Source organism: Hypoxylon trugodes, assembly GCF_022578975.1.
Source record: "Hypoxylon trugodes strain CBS 135444 unplaced genomic scaffold F4822scaffold_7, whole genome shotgun sequence".
Lineage (NCBI taxonomy): Eukaryota > Fungi > Ascomycota > Sordariomycetes > Xylariales > Hypoxylaceae > Hypoxylon > Hypoxylon trugodes.
The window spans coordinates 1,092,075-1,112,169 of record NW_026250022.1 but is presented as its reverse complement, the minus strand read 5'-3'; the positions used below and the strand labels follow the sequence as shown (position 1 = coordinate 1,112,169).

General features: G+C 47.5%; 7 protein-coding genes across 7 annotated transcripts; 3 read left to right on the top strand and 4 right to left on the bottom strand.

The window, feature by feature from the left end:
* Positions 1-2,550, bottom strand: F4822DRAFT_315388 (HET-domain-containing protein). The gene has a single exon (XM_051455383.1). The coding sequence runs from the start codon at positions 2,238-2,240 to the stop codon at positions 207-209; it is 2,034 nt and encodes a 677-aa protein (XP_051312157.1). The 5' UTR covers positions 2,241-2,550; the 3' UTR covers positions 1-206.
* F4822DRAFT_314514 (uncharacterized protein) lies at positions 2,543-4,416 on the bottom strand. The gene has a single exon (XM_051455375.1). It carries the CDS (start codon positions 4,319-4,321, stop codon positions 2,822-2,824), a length of 1,500 nt encoding a protein of 499 aa, XP_051312156.1. The 5' UTR covers positions 4,322-4,416; the 3' UTR covers positions 2,543-2,821.
* Positions 4,417-5,128: 712 nt separating this feature from the next.
* On the top strand, positions 5,129-6,823 carry F4822DRAFT_409919 (uncharacterized protein). The gene is made up of 2 exons (XM_051458700.1): positions 5,129-5,565; positions 5,702-6,823. The coding sequence occupies exons 1-2, from the start codon at positions 5,411-5,413 to the stop codon at positions 6,231-6,233; spliced, it is 687 nt and encodes a 228-aa protein (XP_051312155.1). The 5' UTR covers positions 5,129-5,410; the 3' UTR covers positions 6,234-6,823.
* Positions 6,824-7,269: 446 nt separating this feature from the next.
* On the top strand, positions 7,270-8,533 carry F4822DRAFT_431251 (mitochondrial carrier protein LEU5; the record flags this gene model as incomplete). Its single annotated transcript, XM_051461450.1, has 2 exons — positions 7,270-7,500; positions 7,565-8,533. 2 exons carry the CDS (start codon positions 7,270-7,272, stop codon positions 8,531-8,533), a joined length of 1,200 nt encoding a protein of 399 aa, XP_051312154.1.
* Positions 8,534-9,952: 1,419 nt separating this feature from the next.
* F4822DRAFT_431250 (Thioesterase/thiol ester dehydrase-isomerase) lies at positions 9,953-10,857 on the top strand (the record flags this gene model as incomplete). The annotated part of the gene is made up of 3 exons (XM_051461449.1): positions 9,953-10,508; positions 10,596-10,736; positions 10,802-10,857. The coding sequence occupies 3 exons, from the start codon at positions 9,953-9,955 to the stop codon at positions 10,855-10,857; spliced, it is 753 nt and encodes a 250-aa protein (XP_051312153.1).
* A 636-nt stretch (positions 10,858-11,493) lies between these two features.
* F4822DRAFT_437917 (Nonaspanin) lies at positions 11,494-13,690 on the bottom strand (the record flags this gene model as incomplete). The annotated part of the gene is made up of 2 exons (XM_051462461.1): positions 11,494-13,541; positions 13,609-13,690. 2 exons carry the CDS (start codon positions 13,688-13,690, stop codon positions 11,494-11,496), a joined length of 2,130 nt encoding a protein of 709 aa, XP_051312152.1.
* Positions 13,691-15,106: 1,416 nt separating this feature from the next.
* Positions 15,107-19,689, bottom strand: F4822DRAFT_409903 (DUF221-domain-containing protein). The gene is made up of 3 exons (XM_051458699.1): positions 19,122-19,689; positions 18,926-19,058; positions 15,107-18,866 (listed from the first exon to the last, which is right to left on the bottom strand). The coding sequence occupies exons 1-3, from the start codon at positions 19,135-19,137 to the stop codon at positions 15,269-15,271; spliced, it is 3,747 nt and encodes a 1,248-aa protein (XP_051312151.1). The 5' UTR covers positions 19,138-19,689; the 3' UTR covers positions 15,107-15,268.
* Positions 19,690-20,095: the final 406 nt, after the last annotated feature.

Genomic DNA, 20,095 nt, shown 5'->3' with positions numbered 1-20,095 from the left:
TGGATTTAAACATCGTGACGTCGTAGCTTCATATCATCCATACCAACGCCATATGCTCTATGTAAACCCTAACTACAGTCTATATATATCTCGTTTCTATCATGTCCCCTGCGCCAAGAATCGTCTAGTATGTGTCCATTTCAGTATGCGAGACATCGCCAGCCCCATGAAGATGATAACCAAAATAAATATATACCAAATGGTTGTTAGATCAAATTGAAATCCTGTAGTTCCCTTCCGGCCCAGAAGTCATCGTCAAATCCCTGTTGTTTCATGGGTCCATCCTGTACCCGACACTGGCCTATAAACATATAGTCATCGCCAGAGGGTCGCAGGAGGCTCATCTTTACGGCCCCTTTGAATATACACAACAGATCGCTAGTTCTGACTTGCGCGTCCTCTCTGACCATAGTAAGTATCGTACCGTCAGTAAGAAGTAGACAAGGGGGATGTAATCGGCTCGCGATGACTTGTTCCCTTTGACGGAAGGTGGATGTTCGTCTTTTTCTAGCTCCGCGGGGTCTCCTAGCCCAGCGCGAGTCGCGTAGACAGCAATAGACTTGATAGAATGAGTCGGCACTCTTTCCGTTACGTTCTGGGGCAATTCTGGTTGCGTCTTCCATCATGCTGTTGAAGGCCTCTTCGATAGTAATTCCTCTAGCAGCCGCCGACGGTTCGAGGATACGCTCGTCAAACTCTCTTAGGCGTCTTGATAATTCGACCGGTATTTTCTTCCCGGTGGGCAAACGGCTCGCTAGGTTTTTGCCATTGATGAAATTGCGAAATGTTCCCAGTACAGAACCTTGTAGGTGTAAAATCTTCTTGTCGAGGGATACTCGTGCGGACACCTGATGTCCCACATCAAGTGATACTGTGAAGTACCGAAAGTCGGGGACCCATGATGGTACGTCCTGGAGCTCGTTGCGGGCACAGTCCAGTAGCTTCAGATCTCCAGCCGTTTCAAATATGAATGCTGCATAATTCCAATATACACTCTCATATGGTAAGCGATAATCTGGGGTTAATTCTTCTGGCAGCTCTTGGTCCCCGAGATACTTGACAAGACCTAAAAGGCCATAGAGCTGATCTCGAGGCTCCGAAGATCCCTTCCTGCCAGTAATTCTTATTAAAGTTGCGAGGAGCGCGGCTGTGCTCATCTTCTTCGGGTTCCCGTCCCAATCAAACAAAGCGCTCCTATATAATCGATCGATTTGCTCCAGGGAAGTCAACCTAAAACTCCCAGGGTGTGTAATCAGATTATTGTGCTCCGCAAGGAGAAGTTTCCACATTTTTATCAATTTTTCCAGATGTACGGTATAGCGCCCGATGTATATTATCGGATACGTATCCAAGCAAGATTCTTGAAGGGTCCATACTCTTTCAAACCATGGCCTTCTGAGAACATTGGCAATTGCTGTAATGATGCCGTTATAATCATCTCCAAACTCGGCCTCTAAGACCACATTGTCGTCCTCATCTATGGGTTCCCAGTCTTCCCACATTGAGTTGGTCTTCTTGAACAAGGTCTTGATCCCATTATCTAGCAATAAGTCGGATTGAGACCATTCGGTCCTTGGGGCCCGCCGGATAAGTCTTTTGAGGCGGCTTTCCGGCGGTCGTCGTTTCCTGACGTGGCCAAGCCAGATGACAACATGGCCGGCATGGTATATTTCAATCATACGTGGCACCTGGCGCGCTCTTTCATCCAAGTCGGCCTGGTTAATGCAAATAGCATCAGCCCAGAAATAATCATTTGGATAGCCGATGTCCAGTCGCTCCCGTTTAGGAGCTCCTGGTTGTTGTCTGAACTGATGTAAAGCTTCAAACAGATTCCTGGTAACCTCAAATGGCTGCCCCTCTAGAAAAATGGTTCTCTTCTCGGTCGCATCGCCCCATACATAAGATAAAGCGTAGAAGAACTTCACCTCAGCCAGAGGGATTTGATGGAGAAGACACTCGACGGCTCCTGTCCCAGGTACTATACGAAGCAGTCGAATCTCGTCGCCTTCCAGTTCTCGATAGGGATACGCTGGCGCCCGGTATGGCTCCTCGACGCTCACAAAGCTGTCGGTTTCATCATCCTCGCTCTCGCTCTCTTCCTCGTCCTCACCATCTTCCGAGTCTTCAGCGTCATCGTCCTCAGATTCTTCAGTATCTTCTTCTGAGCCTCGCCGCTTCGACCAGAATGTAAATTTCTCATATCCAGATTTGAGATGCCGGTTTAACGATTTTATCAACATCGCTATAAATCATCGTAAACGGGGTGATGCATCGTGTCATCCTTGCTACCTATAATATGTGTAGAAGCTGAATTTCAGGTTGCATCCATCGGGTCGCAGGCTGTTGGTAGATTTGAGCATGCGACCTGGTGGGTTGGCAGTGCAGCGTCGGTAACCAATGACCCCCCTGTCATAGCCGCTGGCTCCGCCAACGAGCATCCTGTAACACGTGTAACAAGTCCCCTACCACTCATGACTTTAGGCGAAATTAGCGGAAGCGGTGAACGCCCAGTAGGTACTTGGGTATGCTAAATGAGAGCAACTTTTACTGGTCTCTCCAACTCTAGCTAAACATCTTTTACAAAAGGGTTGGTTCCCTTTACTTCCAGGTATGGGGAATTATCCACGTACGGTATGTTGGTTTATTCCTTGCGTCGACCGCTATAGGTTTCGTGAATTAGGTATCAATTTATACGGAAGATGAAGCGATGCGAATTGGTAGTACTTAATAGCAGTATATGTTAAGGGATGTCCCAAACCATACGATATGTTAATGAGACTCCAACCATCATCCTATCTAGATTCATATAGATGAATTAAGACTATATCAGACTGAACCCTCTCGTCTGTTCCGTCTCCCAAAATTTGCTGTCGTATTCTTCATTCGCAAATAAACTAATTCTTATGTCGCACTGGCTTATCAACCTATAGTCTTGTCCGGAGGGCCGCAAAACACTGGCTCGGTCAGCACCCATAAAAAGGCATACAAGATCGCCGGATCTTACGTCCACGTCTTGTCTGATTACACGCACAACAACGCCGTTAGAAAGTAGCATGAATTCATAACAGAATTCTTCCGCAATAGCGTATTCCTGCTTGTAACGGGCCGTGTTGGTTCTCCGTTTTAGCATCCACGACTTTTCGCCGCGAGTCTCACACAAACGTCGAAAAGTCCGGCGCCACGATTCAATCCCCTGCTCGTTGAAAACTGTTTGGCCATCCTTCAAGAAACCATCTAGAGATCTGTCAACCGTAGTTCCCCTTATAGCTGCCGAGGGTTTAAGGATCTGTGCTTCGACTGTTCGAAGACGGGCTGATAAAGCCCCTCGGTTTGGTTCGCTGTACGGCATGATGCTAGCGGTAGCACACCGGGCAACGTGGTCTTGGTAGGTTCCCACTAAAATCCCCTGGAGCGATAAAATCCGTTTATCTAAGGACAATGATGGGATAGAGGCTAGATATTTTGGGGTAGTTGTCCTAAATGTGATGTATCGAAAGTCGGCTACCCATGAGGGCCCGGTTCGAAGGTCGTTTCTTCGGCATCCAAGTAGTCGTAGGTCGCCAATAGAGCCTAGAATGTAGGCCGTGCAATTCCAGTATAGGGTTTCGTACGGCTGATTATAATTGGGAATTAGTTCGGGTGGTGTATCCTGCCCAAGAAGTTCGAGAAGACCTAAGATCCCGTAGATTTGGTCGCGAGGATCTTTGGAATCTTTCTTAAGGGTGAGGCCCAGAATTGTGTATAATATTTGCACTGTATCCATCTTCAACGGGTTGAGGGCATTGTCGGGTTCAAAGATAGCACCACGCATTTCGCGAATTTTGTCTATCGATAATATCCTAGCTGTTCCTACATTTTGGAGAAGCGCTGTATTAACCATACCAAACACCCTAATGAATCCGCACAGCTCGCTGAAACGCATACTATGGCGGCCGATGTAGACTATAGGATCTGGCGGGATGCAGGCTTCTTGGATCGTCCAAGCTCTTATAAACCATGGTCTCGACACAATTTCGGCGCAAGCTGTGAGTATTGCATTATATGAGCTGCCGAAAGTTTTGCGGAGAACTTTCGCATCGTTATGACCATCTTCGGATATGGAAAGCCAGAGAGTCCAACGTTTTGAGATAAGCTCCTCAACTACATCATCCGCTATTGGCCCGGATGGGTTTAACATCCTCTCCATTTGATTCGATTTGAAAGCGGTATTTCCATATGGCGATACCCTCCGTATGAGTTTTCTAAATCTGCTCCTGGTCGGTGTACCGTTGGGCCCAAGCCAAATGACCACTTGGTCACACAACCTATATATCTCGGCCATTCGTGGAACCTCCCGAGACTTTTCGTCGGAATCATTCTGATTGATGCAGATGGCGTCAATCCATATGTAATTCTGCGAACACTCCAGATCGGGTAACTCTCTAAACTGGCACAACGCTTCATGGAGACTTTTAGTGATGTCAAATCGTTGACCATCAAGTACAATAGTCCTCAGGTCACACGCATTGCCTCAAACATAGGATAATGCGAAATACTTTAGTTTCGAACCCAAAGATACTTGGTCGACCTGGCATTCAATCCCATTTCCATTGTCGGGCAATATTTTGACTAGTCGAATTTCTGTTCCTAAGAGTTCTCGATAAGGATATGCCGGCGTCCCATTAGTTACTTGATCGCCGCCATGGTTAACTGGTGGCGAGCTTGAGATCGAATTATTGGATAATTTAGGGTTGGACCGAAAATGTGGAATTATACCATCGAGAAGCATTGCATAGCTGGTTTAAAGATACTATAAAAAAGAAAAACCAACGGTAGTATAAGGAAATCTTGGTTTCTACCTTTTACAACATCATTGACCACGGATAGGTTCAATATATACCTTGCTCAGTGGTGCAGCCCGGATGATGGTAACCATGGGTCTTCCAGCTGCGGCCAACCTTCCTGGTGGTCCTGAGAACCCATGTTGGGCACGTTCAACTTACCTAAGTACCTTAAGTAGGCAACTTGCCAACGCCAGGGGGGGTATGTTGGGGTCATCCGAAAAGATGCATATCGAGGCGAGGTGTGCCGAAAGTATTGTAGATGGCCAAAAATGTAGCTGTGAAAAGTGAGTTGAAGTAGGTTAAGATGGTTTGTTAGCTGCAGATGAAGATGGATGGCTATTACGAAACTAGCCCCGATTTTCTATGCTTATTCCGTGCCCCCCTTGCCGTACGACGTGTTATCCATAACCCCGCCAGCCCCTCCTTCTCCCGTCGATTTCCCTACTACCTGATACCGCTGGCTCAAACGTTTGCGAGTCGCACGGCATCCATCAGTGGATCTTTTAATGACATTCCCGTCGGTTGCGGCCGGATCGCTGTTTAATCATATATAAGTTACGCCCGAAAGCTCACCGAGTGTAATTACAATGGCAGGGAAGAAGGGTGGAGAAAATACCAAAAAGGCGGCTGGCCAAGCTCGCAAGGCCCAGGCGGCCGCCGATAAGGCTGCTGCTGAGGATCAAAAAAAGGCCGCGGCAGAGGACGCTGAGTGGGATAAGGGCTCTAAGAATAATTCCAAAAAGCAAGTTACCCTTGAAATTCGTTCTGTAATTGTGTTAAAGGTCTTCTTGAGTTTCATGATGTGGTATTCATTAATTAGATTAGGTTGGATGGAGTGGAACTATTCGTGCCTTCTTACTAATAATATATCTATCCAGAGAAGCCCAGGCTGCGAAGAAAGCAGAACAAGCAAAGAAAAAAGCCGAGAGAACAGCTGCCCTTGCCGAGGAAGAAGAGAGCCTTCCGAGTCGTGCCGGCCCGAAGAATGCTAAGACTGCCGTAAAGAAAACAAGGCGAGGTATCGACTCGGCATTGACCGAGACCGACGACAACAAAAAGGCACCAGAACTCTCGGGTTCAGGTCTTGATAATGCTCTCGCAGTATTGAGTGTTGATGACTCGAAATCCGACGTCAAAATAGACAGACACGCCGACCGAAGGGTTAAGGCCGCCTATACTGCATTCGAGGAAAGGAGGCTTCAAGAAATGAAAGAAGACGGCAGTGGGAAAGGAATGAACTACGGCTCGAAGAAGGAGAAGATTTGGAAGGAATTCAAGAACAGCCCCGAAAATCCAGCCAGAAACCAACTAGCCGTCAAACACAATGCCACGAAAGAAGAGATCGCAGAGCTCAAAGAGCAGGAGAAAGCCAGGTTAGAAGCTCTATACAGCTCCAAGCCCTCCAATTAGGAAACGGAGCGCTTGTGGGTTGGGAGGAGCAAAATTGACGGAAGGGAAACTATTGTAATAAGTTCTACAATAAGAAAGAGGCCGGGTTTTCCATTCTATGGCGAATATAGCGGGTAGGAACTGTTAGAAGTTCCTTTATTGATTACATAGCCGGAGATCCTGGCAAGGCGCAAAAGGTATTGTTTCTCGTCCCATTTGTTTCTAGACATGGGCCGAGACGTCGGGATACTTCCTGAGTTGGTCGTCTCATATTGTCACTCCCTGACTAGACATCCAATATATGAATGGGGGTGATGCACTGACTCAGTTTTTCGGGTTTGGGAAGATAAAAGCAAACAAACACAACAACTTAGCACATGCATGATACATGACAGGGGATCTAAAATGCATCTATAGATCAAATTAAATACCTCCACTCAGAATAGAGATTTTTTTTTTTTTGCAATTGGATGACTTAACGAGGTTGTTCATTTTTCGTCAATTGATAGCTCTTATTGATAATATTTTAGTCAGCTTCGATGCATACCCCAAGTTTTGAGCTGCAGCGGTCATCTGATTATTCAACTTAGAAAATTTGAAGATTTCTCCCATGCGAAAGAGGGTCTCGTGATAATAAATGCAAGGCGGACTTTGGAGTTTAGAAGATCAGACGGGTAGATGGGCTAAGCTTCGGCAACCCTCGGCTCGGGACTCGGGGTATTTACAGGGGTGGGGATCATAAAATAGACTGGGAAGTGACGTTCGCGGCTGTTGCAAATCACTAGAAATCGCTTCGTCAGTGCTAAAACGAACCCTGCGTAAAATCCGGCAACCACGACCTCTCCATTCTTTCTAGCCGACACCCCTCCCTTCATTGTACCCCGGACCCCCGAGAATTGATACTAAGGAAGGCGGAGATGTACATTTAGTCTCTAATCTAAATTCTTTTTATTTTCTGTTTTTCGTCTTCCGATTCTATTGTCGCATCTACCGCTCTCTATCCGGAGTTCAAGTCGGTGGCGTAGGAATGCCATCGGCAGCCCCGAATCATGACACAATGTCCGAATTCCCATCCCATCGAGAAGGACACGCGAGCGCTCTCGTCGGAAAGATGGATGGCGTCGTTAGGAAAGCCAGTAGTGTTGTCACAGGTAATACATCCTACAGCGCAAATACAGATTCGGTCGATGAAGAACCTCCGATAGCAAGAAAGGAGAATGAGCCGGATAAGCGTAGTTTGGACTATGTCATTCGCTCAGGTATTGCTGGAGGTCTTGCAGGGTGTGCTGTACGTATTTCACAACTTCCTGACTGGAATGCGCGAATCGCTCGCGTGCTAACAATGTCTCAAGGCTAAGACGACAGTCGCTCCGCTCGACCGGGTCAAGATCCTCTTCCAAACGAGTAATCCACAATTCGCGAAATATCAAGGCTCCTGGGCTGGGTTTGGAATAGCCATTCGCGACATTTACGCTCGCGATGGAGTGTTTGGCTTATTTCGCGGTCACTCCGCCACTCTCTTGAAGATCTACCCCTACGCTGCCATAAAATTCGTCGCTTACGAACAATACCGCGCCCTTATCATCGGCTCGAACCGACAGAACGAAACATGGATACGGCGATTCTCAACCGGTGCACTAGCCGGTGTGACGTCCGTATTCGTTACATACCCATTGGAGGTCATTCGCGTGCGATTAGCGTTCGAGACAAAGCATAGGAGCTCGTCCCTTGCCGATATCTGCAAAAAGATCTATCATGAACAACCTTTGCCAAAATCACCCCTTGCGCCCGCTCAGTCGGGATCGGGCGTCACGGGAGCTGTTGCTGAGGCTGCGACATCTACTGCGCAGGCGGTAACGCCCCGATCTGGGCTTATCAATTTCTACAGAGGGTTTTCTACAACTATACTGGGTATGATACCGTACGCTGGTATATCCTTCCTAACGCACGACACCGCCGGGGATATATTCCGCCTACCATCGATTCGAAAATATACTACTCTACCCAAACCTGTCGGTTCACCCTCCGACAAGCCCGAGCCTCTCCGCGCGTGGGCGGAACTTATTGCCGGAGGAATCTCGGGTGCCGTATCACAAACAGTGTCTTATCCATTAGAGGTAATAAGGCGACGAATGCAAGTCAGTGGCGCAGTCGGAGATGGTCACCGCCTGCGAATAGGGGAAACGGCAGGCATGATATTTAGAGAGCGCGGAATCCCAGGGTTCTTCGTCGGGTTGTCAATTGGCTACATAAAAGTGGTGCCCTTAGCGGCAGTCAGTTTCTACACTTACGAACGGTTAAAGACATTGTTTAGTATTTAGAGGAAAAGTCTAGCCATATGAGCGGTCTAAGGTGGCATTGTCGGGGGTGAAGGCGTTTACGGTGTACTTTGGTATTCAGCATGGCGAGTGGGAGTCTCCTCGCGATCATTGGGGGGTAGAGATTCGATATACATAGGTACCTAAAGGCATTGATGGATATATGGGACAATAGAGCATAGCATAGAGAGAAGTCTTATTAAACCTATTAGCTTCTCCAGCCCTTCTCGTACAATTTTACGCTTTTGGCAATATTAGGTGTCAAATGAACGAGAAACAAGCAATTTTAGTGAGTCTTGAGTCAAACACATAATTTTCGTATCAAGTGCTAATATTCTTAGAGGATTTATAAATCCATGCTTAGCAGAGCACTTTTGCGACATATTTGGTCTTGTGGTTGCTTTTTTCATTTTAAACGAACGCCACTCATCCCACGGGTTCGTATCCTACGCTCATTAGTATGGCTATTCCCCGACTCAATAGTAATTACACTTACTCACCTACTAAACAAATAGATATAGCCAAGCGATAATCATTCGATACTTAATATGAGATGGGTTTCAATATATACTAAGATTTATTGTCTACATTCTTCGGAGTGGGAATTCATTTCTCAACAACACATAGCTGATCACCAGGAACCTCGGCTACACGAGTCTGAGCGCAGCACACCAACTTGGTCGGGCGCTCCCTAATTAATCGCCGGTGTTCGCCAAAAAGCCACCGTTCCTACGTCTAGTGCCGTCCGTCAGTGAGCTAACCATGACGATCACCCAACTGCAGGCGAGTTCTCCATGCCGCAGCTGAATTCGGTATGGTAAACATACCTTACTTCCTCTTGAAGATACATCCGCCTTATTTTTCTTCCATTTGTTTTGTTCCTGATGTCATGCATGCTCTAATCCAATCCACTCGCTGCCCACACCCCATCGAGCTGAAAGACATGACCTTGGAAATAATATGACTTGTCAATAAGGCCCGGCCTTCGATAAGCTGGGGGAAGCGGAGAATACCTGGCACACCAGTTGACCTATGGTAACCTATGATAGGTATCGGTCTCGGTCTCTTTTAAAGAGGCCCGGTACCTCTCCCCAGGTTTTTCTTCTCGTCTAGCTTTACCACCCATATATCTCTCCTAGTAGCTAATATCTTAATACACATTGTCGATATATTGAAGCGGATCGGAGTGTAAGCTTTGAGTGTACTATTATGTTTTCCTGTTGACTATACCATAGCACCTTCACATACTCTCTACCTAGGTACTTGTCCACCTGAGTCGCCGAGGTTTTCTAATCTCAGCCAGCATTCCGAACTTCGTCCTCTACGCAGCTCGCGCAACCGAGTACCTAAACCCAAACCCTCACCTGTTCTCACCCTCACTCATCTATTCTTACGCATACATCTTTTCATATTTCCACCAAAATGGCGCCACAACCTCTAAAATCATCCCCCGCGCCCAACGACCACAACCAAGCCGTCCCAGACCCCCTAGCGCACTTCCAAGCGATACCATGGTGCGCCGCGCTCCTCTCCGACCGGTCCAACCTCGACGTCATAGTCCCAGACCGCCGTCCCCTGCCCTCCGGCGAATCCAACTTCGTCCGCAAGACCATGAACAGCCCGACGACGGTAAAAGCATGCGTAACCTTCATACGCATGGTCAAGCCCGCCAAATCCAAAGCGAAGATCACGGCCCCTAGCTCGGGGGGTACGGGTGAGGTCTCGCCAGCGGGAGGTGTATCCCCAGTGGGTAACGGGAAGGTGGATAAGGAGAAAAGAGTAAAGCAGACCGCATCCCAGGCTCTACTCGGTGGTGGTGGAAAGGAAAACGGCGAGGACCCGCAGAACCCGTTTATACTGTTTAACGCCCTGGCGGATTTGGGTATTGATACGCAGAGCTTCGCGGGGACTATGCATGGCGGGTTGTATGGAGTTATGTTGGATGAGGTTATGGGGACTGCGGCTAACCATCAAGCTCGTAGGTTCTGCTCTTTTTCTTTTTCGTGTGTTTGGACTTGGAGAGGGATATTCCGTCTGGGATAGAGATTGCTAATAACACATGTAGCGCACGGAGCTTATACGGTTCGCTTCACGACGAACTTCCGCCGCGCGGTTACGCCGCCCCAGATTGTGTTAATTCGTGGGCGTGTGGTACGAAAGGATGGGCGCAAGCTCTATGTCAAGGGTGTAATGGAAGATAAAGATGGTTAGTATTCCTGCTCCCTACCTTGAGATATACCGTTACTTCAAAATGCTAACAATGCATATAAGGAAACATCATGGCTGAAGGCGACGGACTTTGGCTGGCCATGGGTAGTAAATTATGAGCCTGGCTTCAAGATTTGACTCCATGAATCTACCCTGAATATGTTCATGAGGTGTTGACGGATTGCATATTTCTCCTCTAACGAGCAAGCGATTTTTATGTTAAGATAGTAGGTAATGATTGTTCTTGATATGTTCATAGCCAGAGACAGGTATATACAGAAAAATATAGCAACGCCATTATCAACTACCCTTTGTCGCGATCCTAGTTATCGACTAGGGTAAGAATGCAATAGATAGCATATGAACGATAGACCCTTCAAAATGTATGATCACCATAGCGAAAGACGAGTGAAATAGAGACCCTCAAAATAGAGACCCTCAACGTACGCCTGACTCAACCCGTCGCGCACTCCGAACCACAAGATTACCAAATTATGTCCCACCGCATTATGCATGACAATCATTAATAAGAGCAAAGAAAAGTATAAAAAATTGTATATATATAAGAAATACTATATCCTACTCATTATTACGTTATCACGTTCGATCGTTTGATTAAGTAGTATGTATCTAGTTTTTAGAAGTATCGATTAAGTTAGTCCGCCTTAATGGCACTAAACAAGGCAGTAGACGTCAGTGATGCGTTCATGAAGTCGCTTTACACCCAAGTCGGGTTAATTTGAGGGGAACTGAACTTACCCATATATCCGTCTAACAAATGCATATGCTGTCAGAAATCCAACGGTGCCCGTGAGCAAACCGTATACGCAACATGCTATGAAGCTGTATGTGAAAAATAGGAGGGAGCTGACAAAGCCCGATATGTGCAAGTTGGCGAAGTAGTACCAGACGCAGTATAGGAATACCCAGACGGCGCTACCCCCACCGACTAAGAATGACTGCCACCACCAGTGATAGTTCTCAGAGCACAGCTGGATATAGATGGTGACAACCGTGACCTCGGCGATGGTAAGGATGAGGATCAGGCACACCACTGACAGGAACCCGAACATGTAGTAGTACCCGCTCTTATCCTGCCACAACGACTGGAATACGAATAACAGCTCAATAAAGATGACGGCGAATGGGACGAGGCCGGCCAGAAGAATTGATTGTATGCTCTTGGCGTACCACGCTTGGTTGGGGACCTGTCGGGGAATGCTAGCAGTTTTCGTCGGATGCTCCCAAGCGCCTGTTCGCACAAATCCATACCACGAACCCAGGTACACCAATGGGACCTGAATGCCAAGCCACAGAAGAACGATTCCTATCAGAGTTCCGAAAGGTATGGCAGTGCTGGAAGCTTGCGCCCAGACAAATAAGTTCAAAATAAAGACTAGACCGAAAAGGAGACCGGGGAAGAGACAAGCTGTGACGATCGCGTTCTTAACGAAATCTGTACCGTCGAAGGTCTTGTACACTCTTGCGGAATAGTAGCCAGAGAAGACACCTGCGAAGACAAAAAGACCGACACCAGCGCTCAAGAAGCCTCCTCGGAAACTGGGGTTCAGAATGCCAATAGCACTTAGCAGAACTAGTCCGATGGCCATGAATAACAGCTGCATACCAGATCCGACAAGCGGCGCAAGCAAATATCCATACTCGGGCTTTCGGAAGACATCCGCATGTAACAACTTCCATCCAGTAACATCTTCGAGTGCCTCTTCGTCGGACGAAATATCGACATCCTTATCCGCATCGCCTTCTTTTTCAAGCAAACCAAACCCGGTCTTTTCCGACTTGGGAGATCGGTTCCCCTTGCGCTTGATTCGCAACTTGCCATCTTCAATGGAACCCTCCTTGTATCCCTTAATATCGGATCGAATCGTCTTGGCCAGAATCATCAGAACGATACCAGTGAGGAGACCGCAGATGATCAGGGAGTTAACAATAGCCAGCCAATGGATTCGGGAACCCTCTTCCGAGTTAACGAAATACAGATCCCAGCGACGGTTCCACTCGACCGATTCGTCCTCGCGGAAGTACACCGAGTAGGAGTATGGAATGCTGATTGTATCGTCATCGTCGCCCTCTTCAATAGCCTCTGGGTAGTAGGACGAATGCGAGTATTGCGATTGAAACTCGGTAGTCTTATTCGGCGCCATGTATAATTCGAAGTGATCATCGACATCGCGAAGGTCGGCAGGACATCCATTCTCTCGCTTAACATTCGTGCCTACGCTCTTCGTGTAGACCTCAAAGCCGACAACGACCTTGCCTCCCTTCTCGCCCGCCCGACCTGGCGCTGACCTATATCGGATCACAATGGTATGGTGGTTGTTAAGGAAATACCGCGGCTTTCCAGTGTTCGCCGAGTAGTCCGTGAAACCGAGTTTGAAACCAGCAGCGTAGTACTTCCGACTCTTATCTACCGTGACAAAGCTCGTGGCACCGGGTAGATTATCGACGATCCATTCCACGACATACCCCTCTTTCACCAACTCCTTTGCTCGTCTCAGATCCCGTCTTGTGACTTCTTGATTGCACATAAAGCTGCATTCCTTATCTTGTCCCATTGTCAAATCGATATCCGAAGTCATGATCCGGTCGCCGCGAAGCACTTCGCCGAGATTAAGCGAAATGCTCTGTCCGCTGAACAAACCGGGGCCGTGGCTTTTGCCCGTCGGCGGGCAGACGAATGGGAGGTCGTAGTAGGCATATTGCAATTGCGTGTTGTCGGAGTAGACCTTATTCACGAGTAATGGGATATGTTCGTTCTCTTTGTAGCTCTTCACCGACCAGCCTGTATTCATATAATCACGTCAGACGTCGCACGCTTCTAGTCGGATGTATAGGAATAGGATATTTACCTGGTATGTAAAACGCTCCCACCTGAGAGGCTACTAGAGAGGAAAGTAGCCATTTCAGACTATTCCTCATTGCCTTTCCCATTTTTGCGCGGTTACCCCTATCGCTATTGCGCGTCGCAATACATCAACTCGGTCTATATTCGCAGGAGTGTCGGGAAGTTCTGGCTTTCGCCTAGACTATTCAACGCTTCGGCAGATAAGAGTGGCTTGCGGCTGGGATATATCGCCTTATTAGGAACTATGGGTTGCACAAGCGAGTGTCTATTTGCGTCGCGTTGAGGCTATCGTTGGGATTCTATTGCCTGTTGCAGTATCGTGGCTGTATGAGAAAATACGCCACCCAAGGACGACGACGATCGTAGGATCAGCTGAGTGGATGTGTAACTGTGCAACTGTGGAAGGTTGGTACGGCGTATGTTCAAACGAGCGTAATTAGTACCTAGTACCCGAAAGGACAAGAAAAATGCAAGGGGGGTTAAAGAGGATCTTTAGCTGAGGACGTGATGCTGACGCTGATCTTGTGATGTTATGGGCCGATCTTACAGTACGTGTACAAAATTGCTGACACGCGTGTCTCTCAACCAGTGGTATTGGTATTGGTATCGAGTTAAGAAGCACGATGCGAAAACGGAAGAGAAAGGGGGGAATGGGGGATGAGGAGTTGTATGTATGTACTGTTCGAAATATTCAAGACATACCAGCGCCAATCCGACGGGACGGCGGGATAAGAGAAGGGGAATGGCGAATTAGCAGAATGGGAAGAGGCACAGGTTTAGACCCCTGTTGTGATTTAGCGGCCTAGGTACCCCTTGTTATTCGAGTGCTGGGGGACTGCTGGAAACTGCTACAGTAGGTACAACTTTACGAGGTCCAAAGTCGCCCGATCGCGCTAGAATTGGATCTTGGCAAGATTCCTAACCCCTGTACTTGCTGTTCTCTCTTTCCAGTTGACTTTCTTTCCCCGGCTGGCTCCGCGGTCTGGAAAGTTCGAACCAATGGGTTTATCGTAACACGCACAAATGGTAGCTTGTTTATTAATGGGTCCGAGAGCACGGCCGTTATCTTTTTTTAACACAGTATATACAGTAAGCATAATTCACTAAGAATTTACAGTATAAAAACTGTGACCATACGCGTACGTTACACTAGACCATCTGTGTACATCTAAATATAGACACGTACCCGGTTCGCATATGTACAATGTGCTTGGTAGGTTTGCATTAATTCGTATTTCCTCAACTCTAAAAGCCGATACACTGCCGGTAGGTTGGAAGGTTTAATAACCTTAATTATTAGACTTTAGTCGTGCGACTGCTTATATGCTTCACTTGGGACTATAGTATGAATCCCTAGCTCTTTTGGGACAAGTATACGATCCCGTTGCTTCGATGTGTGACGGTCGAGATACTATCTACCACCTAGCAGCCTAGATAAGTCTTAGAAATGATTGATTAAATTCATATTAAATCTCATACAAAAAGCAAGCATAATGGAAATATTAGGTGAATCTTTTTTGTCTATTGTGTATTACGTAAATGCTAATAATAACGCTTCTATGCAACATTGGGTATACCTCTTTGCTTGCTATGCCAACGAACCCAAGCCTGGTCATTTCCATCGTATGCTCTCTATGTACAGGTCAATTCATACGCATATCCCCTCAGAGGGAGATGATATCTAGCTCTGAAAAGTCAGGAGGCGCGCGTCCGTATAACACTCGCACTTTGCTATCAAGGGCTGTTCCCTCGTTAGAAATCCAAATGTGCTCACTGAACTCTCTTGTTCTCTTGATCTCGTCATCACTGACTCCAAGGTCGTCACGAGGGACCCAAACCGTCGGACGTCTGGCACGAAGGGCAGAGTGCATAAACGCACGTCGAACAAGTACATCTCTCTCCTCAGGCATTAGATCCTCAATTTCATCGTGGAATCCACCGTATAGCGCTTCGCCGATAGCCCTCTGCGCTTCCAGATCTTTCTGACGGCGTTCCTCACGATACTTGTTGACATTCTTGAGACCCTTTTCTGCCTTGCCAAAAGTACGGTCATATGTTGTTTTACCGCCACGAGCTGCCCAGGTACTAGCATGGACAATGCCCTTGACGGGTTTGGAATTGGTGAACTTATTACCTTTCCCAGTCTTGTCACCAGTTCCATCCATAGATGTGGATGGGTTTCCATCTTGATATTGACTTTGCGAACCCTCTTTATTGTATTCGTCATCGTCATCAAGGAGACCCAGGCGACGATCCTGAGCTCGCTGAAACGCCTCATCTCGAAGCACCGCTTCGTCCTCAAATGTAATAGGTAGGTATCGGAATAACGGGCCAAACGACCTATTGAGGAGGAGCTGGTATATAGCGGTGAGGAAGATTGAGACAATCATGATAATAGCTTGAGGCGCGCATACGACCTCGCCGTCCTGGTCTCGGACGAGGAAAAATAGACCGACAAGACAGAGCTCCATCACGTAAAGCCCCGTGAATGTCTGATTGATAGCCTGTGGATATAGTACACCGCCAGTATCGATAGTGAAACGGTTGACATATATCATCGCATATCTGTTCGCAATCCAAAGAAGACTAAAAGTGATAATAGCAAAGATAGAAATAATTGGCGCGACAACTGAGTAAATCAATGCGATGCACGCGAAATTGGTATACACTGGGAAGTACGTTCCCCAGTTTACCTCGGGCAGCTTTGTGTTCGTAGACCACTTGTTTCGGGCTGTACTGTTCATGATTCTTGCAATGACGTACCAATTAAGGAGGGCGCCGATTTGTAACAACGTACCCGAGCTCACAGAAAGAGCCTGGAGTATCATGTAAGAGAAGAAGTAGTTGGCTGCCTTCGGTAAGTTTTCAGCCAAGAGGTCCGCAACTCCTGTCGGATTGCTTGCTAGGTCTTCCAGTGTCTGAAGCACGCCTGAAGCCAACGAGACAACCAAGAATACCTGGACGAACAGAAATGCGAAATAAAATTTCTGAACTGTTTCCGATTTCTGGGATCCTGTTTTGGCTCCCTTAAAGCCGGCAAGAAACCCCATGATAACCGGAACCAACCAAAGAAGTAAGGCAAGTAAAACGGCGGGCAAGACACCAGCAACACCAGACACCACGTTGTGGATCGTCTTGTTCTTATTAATGAAACCCAACCAAGGGAATGTGTCCGTCAATGTGCTGACTTGAGAAATTGATGATGTGAAAGCGACGGGAAACGCCCATAGTATAATCATGCCTACGACGACACCCACAGATATAGTAGTTCGGAGCCATTCCGACCACCAGCTCAGGGCCATATTTTCCCATAGCACGTCATTAGGAGAAATCTCCACGGTGCGAGGGGCCATTTGTCTTGGGACATGATGTGTAACACTTTGGCAGGCCATATGCGCAGCGACCTGGTGATTGAATTGAATGAACGCCGACTTCATAAGCGGATAGCGTTCTGGGTTTTTCTGGTCGGTATCAATCTCCAAGTTAAGCTTTGCTAATTCTTGGCGGCACCAATAGATAGTATCGACCTTTTTGTTGAGAAATGGGAGTCCGGGCAACCATGAGGGCGTCCAGTCAAAGTTAGCGAGACGATGGGTCGGTCGCTTAGACTTCTTAACCCATTTTTCCCACTCTGCTCCCGTGTCCTCATCTTCTTTCCATTCTTCATTGTAGGCTTTGGGGTACTCTACCGGGTCAAGCTCATGGCCGCCCATAAACGGTATGAATGACTTGACCTTTTCCCAAGACGTCTTCTGTTTCTTGAATGGAAAATCGTCTCCTTCGAATCCTTGGGGTACTGGCGACGCATATGCACCTGTCGGCGGCTTCCAGAATTCATACCATCGCGCGGTCTCGGTTTGCATGTCGCTGAGGTTAGTAGCCCTGCGAGTAGTATTTCCGATGTGCCGCATCTCAACGCTCTCCCCTTTAAGTATGGTATCTTGAGAAATGGTAGAACCGTTGCGGGAATGCATCGCTCCCGTTGTGGGCGGTCCCATCACACGCTCTTCTGGGTGGTTTGAGCTTTGCATTGATGGTCTTGGGAGGTCTTTCTCATCCGGTAGCTGCACACGGCGGCGGTCTGAGCCACGAGTAGGCGGAGCAGACGATGGGCCTTGTGGCGATCCTATCGACACAAAGCCATTCGTCGTTTCGATTTGGTTGTCGATGCCATGTGTAATGTTCTTAGCACCTCCGAAGATCTCCTGCCCAGTCTTGCCCACAACGTCGATGCCTTTTCCAAATCCTCCGGTTAACTTCGAAAACCCAGTCGCAACGGCGCCGTGCCCGGTGGATGGCCTATAACCACTCTCTCGGCGAGTTTCATTTTCGACCTCAGCTTCGGCGCCGCTCACGCCGTGTGGTACTTCGTGCCGATCACCGCTGCTTACACCCTGACCACCCTCAGCTTGCAATTTTGCTGCGTCATCTTCTTCCCTTTGGCGTTCAAGTCTTTCTTCCTTGGTGGGACGGTGGGATTTAGACGCTTTACGTGCCTGCTTCTCATCCTGTTTTCTTTTCTTAAGCTGTTCCTTTTTCGCCAAGCGGATGAGTTCCGTCTGTGCGTCCTCTAATTGCTTATGGATTTGGTCACGTTTGGAAATCTTGTCTAGAAGATGGGTGAGGTCACGAGTGAGCCACACATTTCGAAGTCCTCCAGGAAACACATCAAAGAGACCCTTAAGGGCTTCCTCGCTCAGCCATTTGTCAGGAATACCACTGACTAAGACCGTAGTGGCGGAGGCTCGTAAACGATGTTCGGCGGTTGTCAACCAATCCTGTCGAATCTTGACATATACCTTCAACTCGATAAAGAAGACGGTGCAGACCCAGATAATAACCAAGAGAGCTAACACGAGGTGGGCCCAATATCTGTTAGTCTGGTCCTTCCTCACGTTTCCCCAGGCTAACGTATCCAGTCCAGTGATATTAGACTTGGGTGCACTAGGATCTGTATAATCGGCGCCTTGCGGATCGGTCGAGTTGACGTTATTGGTGCTGTCGGTAGTATTCGCTGAGAAGTTGCGGCTAAGCCCACCCACATAATTCACGGGCACCAAGATTGGGATCACGATAACGGCTATCGGTATAAATATGACGAGAAGAGTTTGTAAATATCGAAGGAAAAAGTAGGCATCGAGCCCGCATTTCTTGATGATTTCGCGATCTCGAAACCGAAGTAGCGTGCTAAGCAAGCCCCACGGGCTACTTGGAGGAGATTCCGTTCGTTCTCGTTCGGGTACGAGATATGTCTTAGGCTTGCTGTTGCGCCACAGATATTAGAATATCTTCAAAAGAAAAGGGACAACGGCGGCTCTTACAATATTCTGGAAAGCTTATTCCTCAATATTAGGAAAAATCCCGTCTGGACCCCAAAGACTATCAACGAGACATTGAGGGCAGTGACAAAAGCTATCAGAGTAATTCCCTGATTACGCTGAGCCGTGCCACTATCTATGCTATTGTTAATCTCATACACATTCCAAAACGATTGGGCATAATGATATTGCAACCTACCACCAGAGTCCGACATGCCTACTTATCGTAGTCGGTACCCGACTTAAAGTCCAGCTCGAAGACCAATGTTACAACGGCAACCTCATGAGTAGGCTAGACGAACGAATGGGAAGACGCAATGGAAATCGAGGGCGGTCGGTAAATATCGAGTGCTACGAGACTAGTATCCCGACTATGACGTTTGCATGTGAAGATACAATAGGATATAGATAGGGCGGTTTAAGGAGGTAGATAATGGATATGCACTATAAGAATTCTGGTACAAATCGAGAGGATAGGGAAATATTCACGGTCAGAAATAAAGGTGTAGGAAGTGAATGGAGAGAGAAGAAAAGAGACATGGTAAGACTCTGAGGTTTGTCACCCCAAACTGGGAATGAAGTAGTGAATGAGGAGAATGGGCGGCTAGATTGAGAATAGTTTTACTTGTATCGATTCGGCGGGAGGCCTTGGTTCGTGGGAAGCCGATTTGGACAATGCGTCAACGTCCACAAAAATCTGGATAGAAGATAGGATTGGATAAGTACAGGATATACCCCTGAGTACTTGCGATACTATTGATATTATGACACAAGCAAGCGAATGACGATGTATCGATCTTCATGGGTGGTACAAGATCTACCAGCATGTACCTAAACAACTGGCTACACATGTACAACTGACCCGCCAATCAACGTTTAAACTCAATTGCAATCGTTTGATTGTTCCACGCTACAAAGAGGAAGCCCTGATGTCAGAGGCGCCTGCTTTTGCTTGTCTTGCTGGGCTAAACCCCTGACAAGACCCACTTAGTCTCCCCTAATCAGGCTCTTTTGAGCCGATGCTGCTTCATCTCTTCACCAAACTCCAAGACACTTTACTTTTGATTGGATCTTATTCACACGCGCGCTTCTGCCCCATTTTCTTCACCTTATCAATTTACAACAATGATTCTTTAATGCCTGCTTTCATTGGGTTCACAATGCACCATTCTT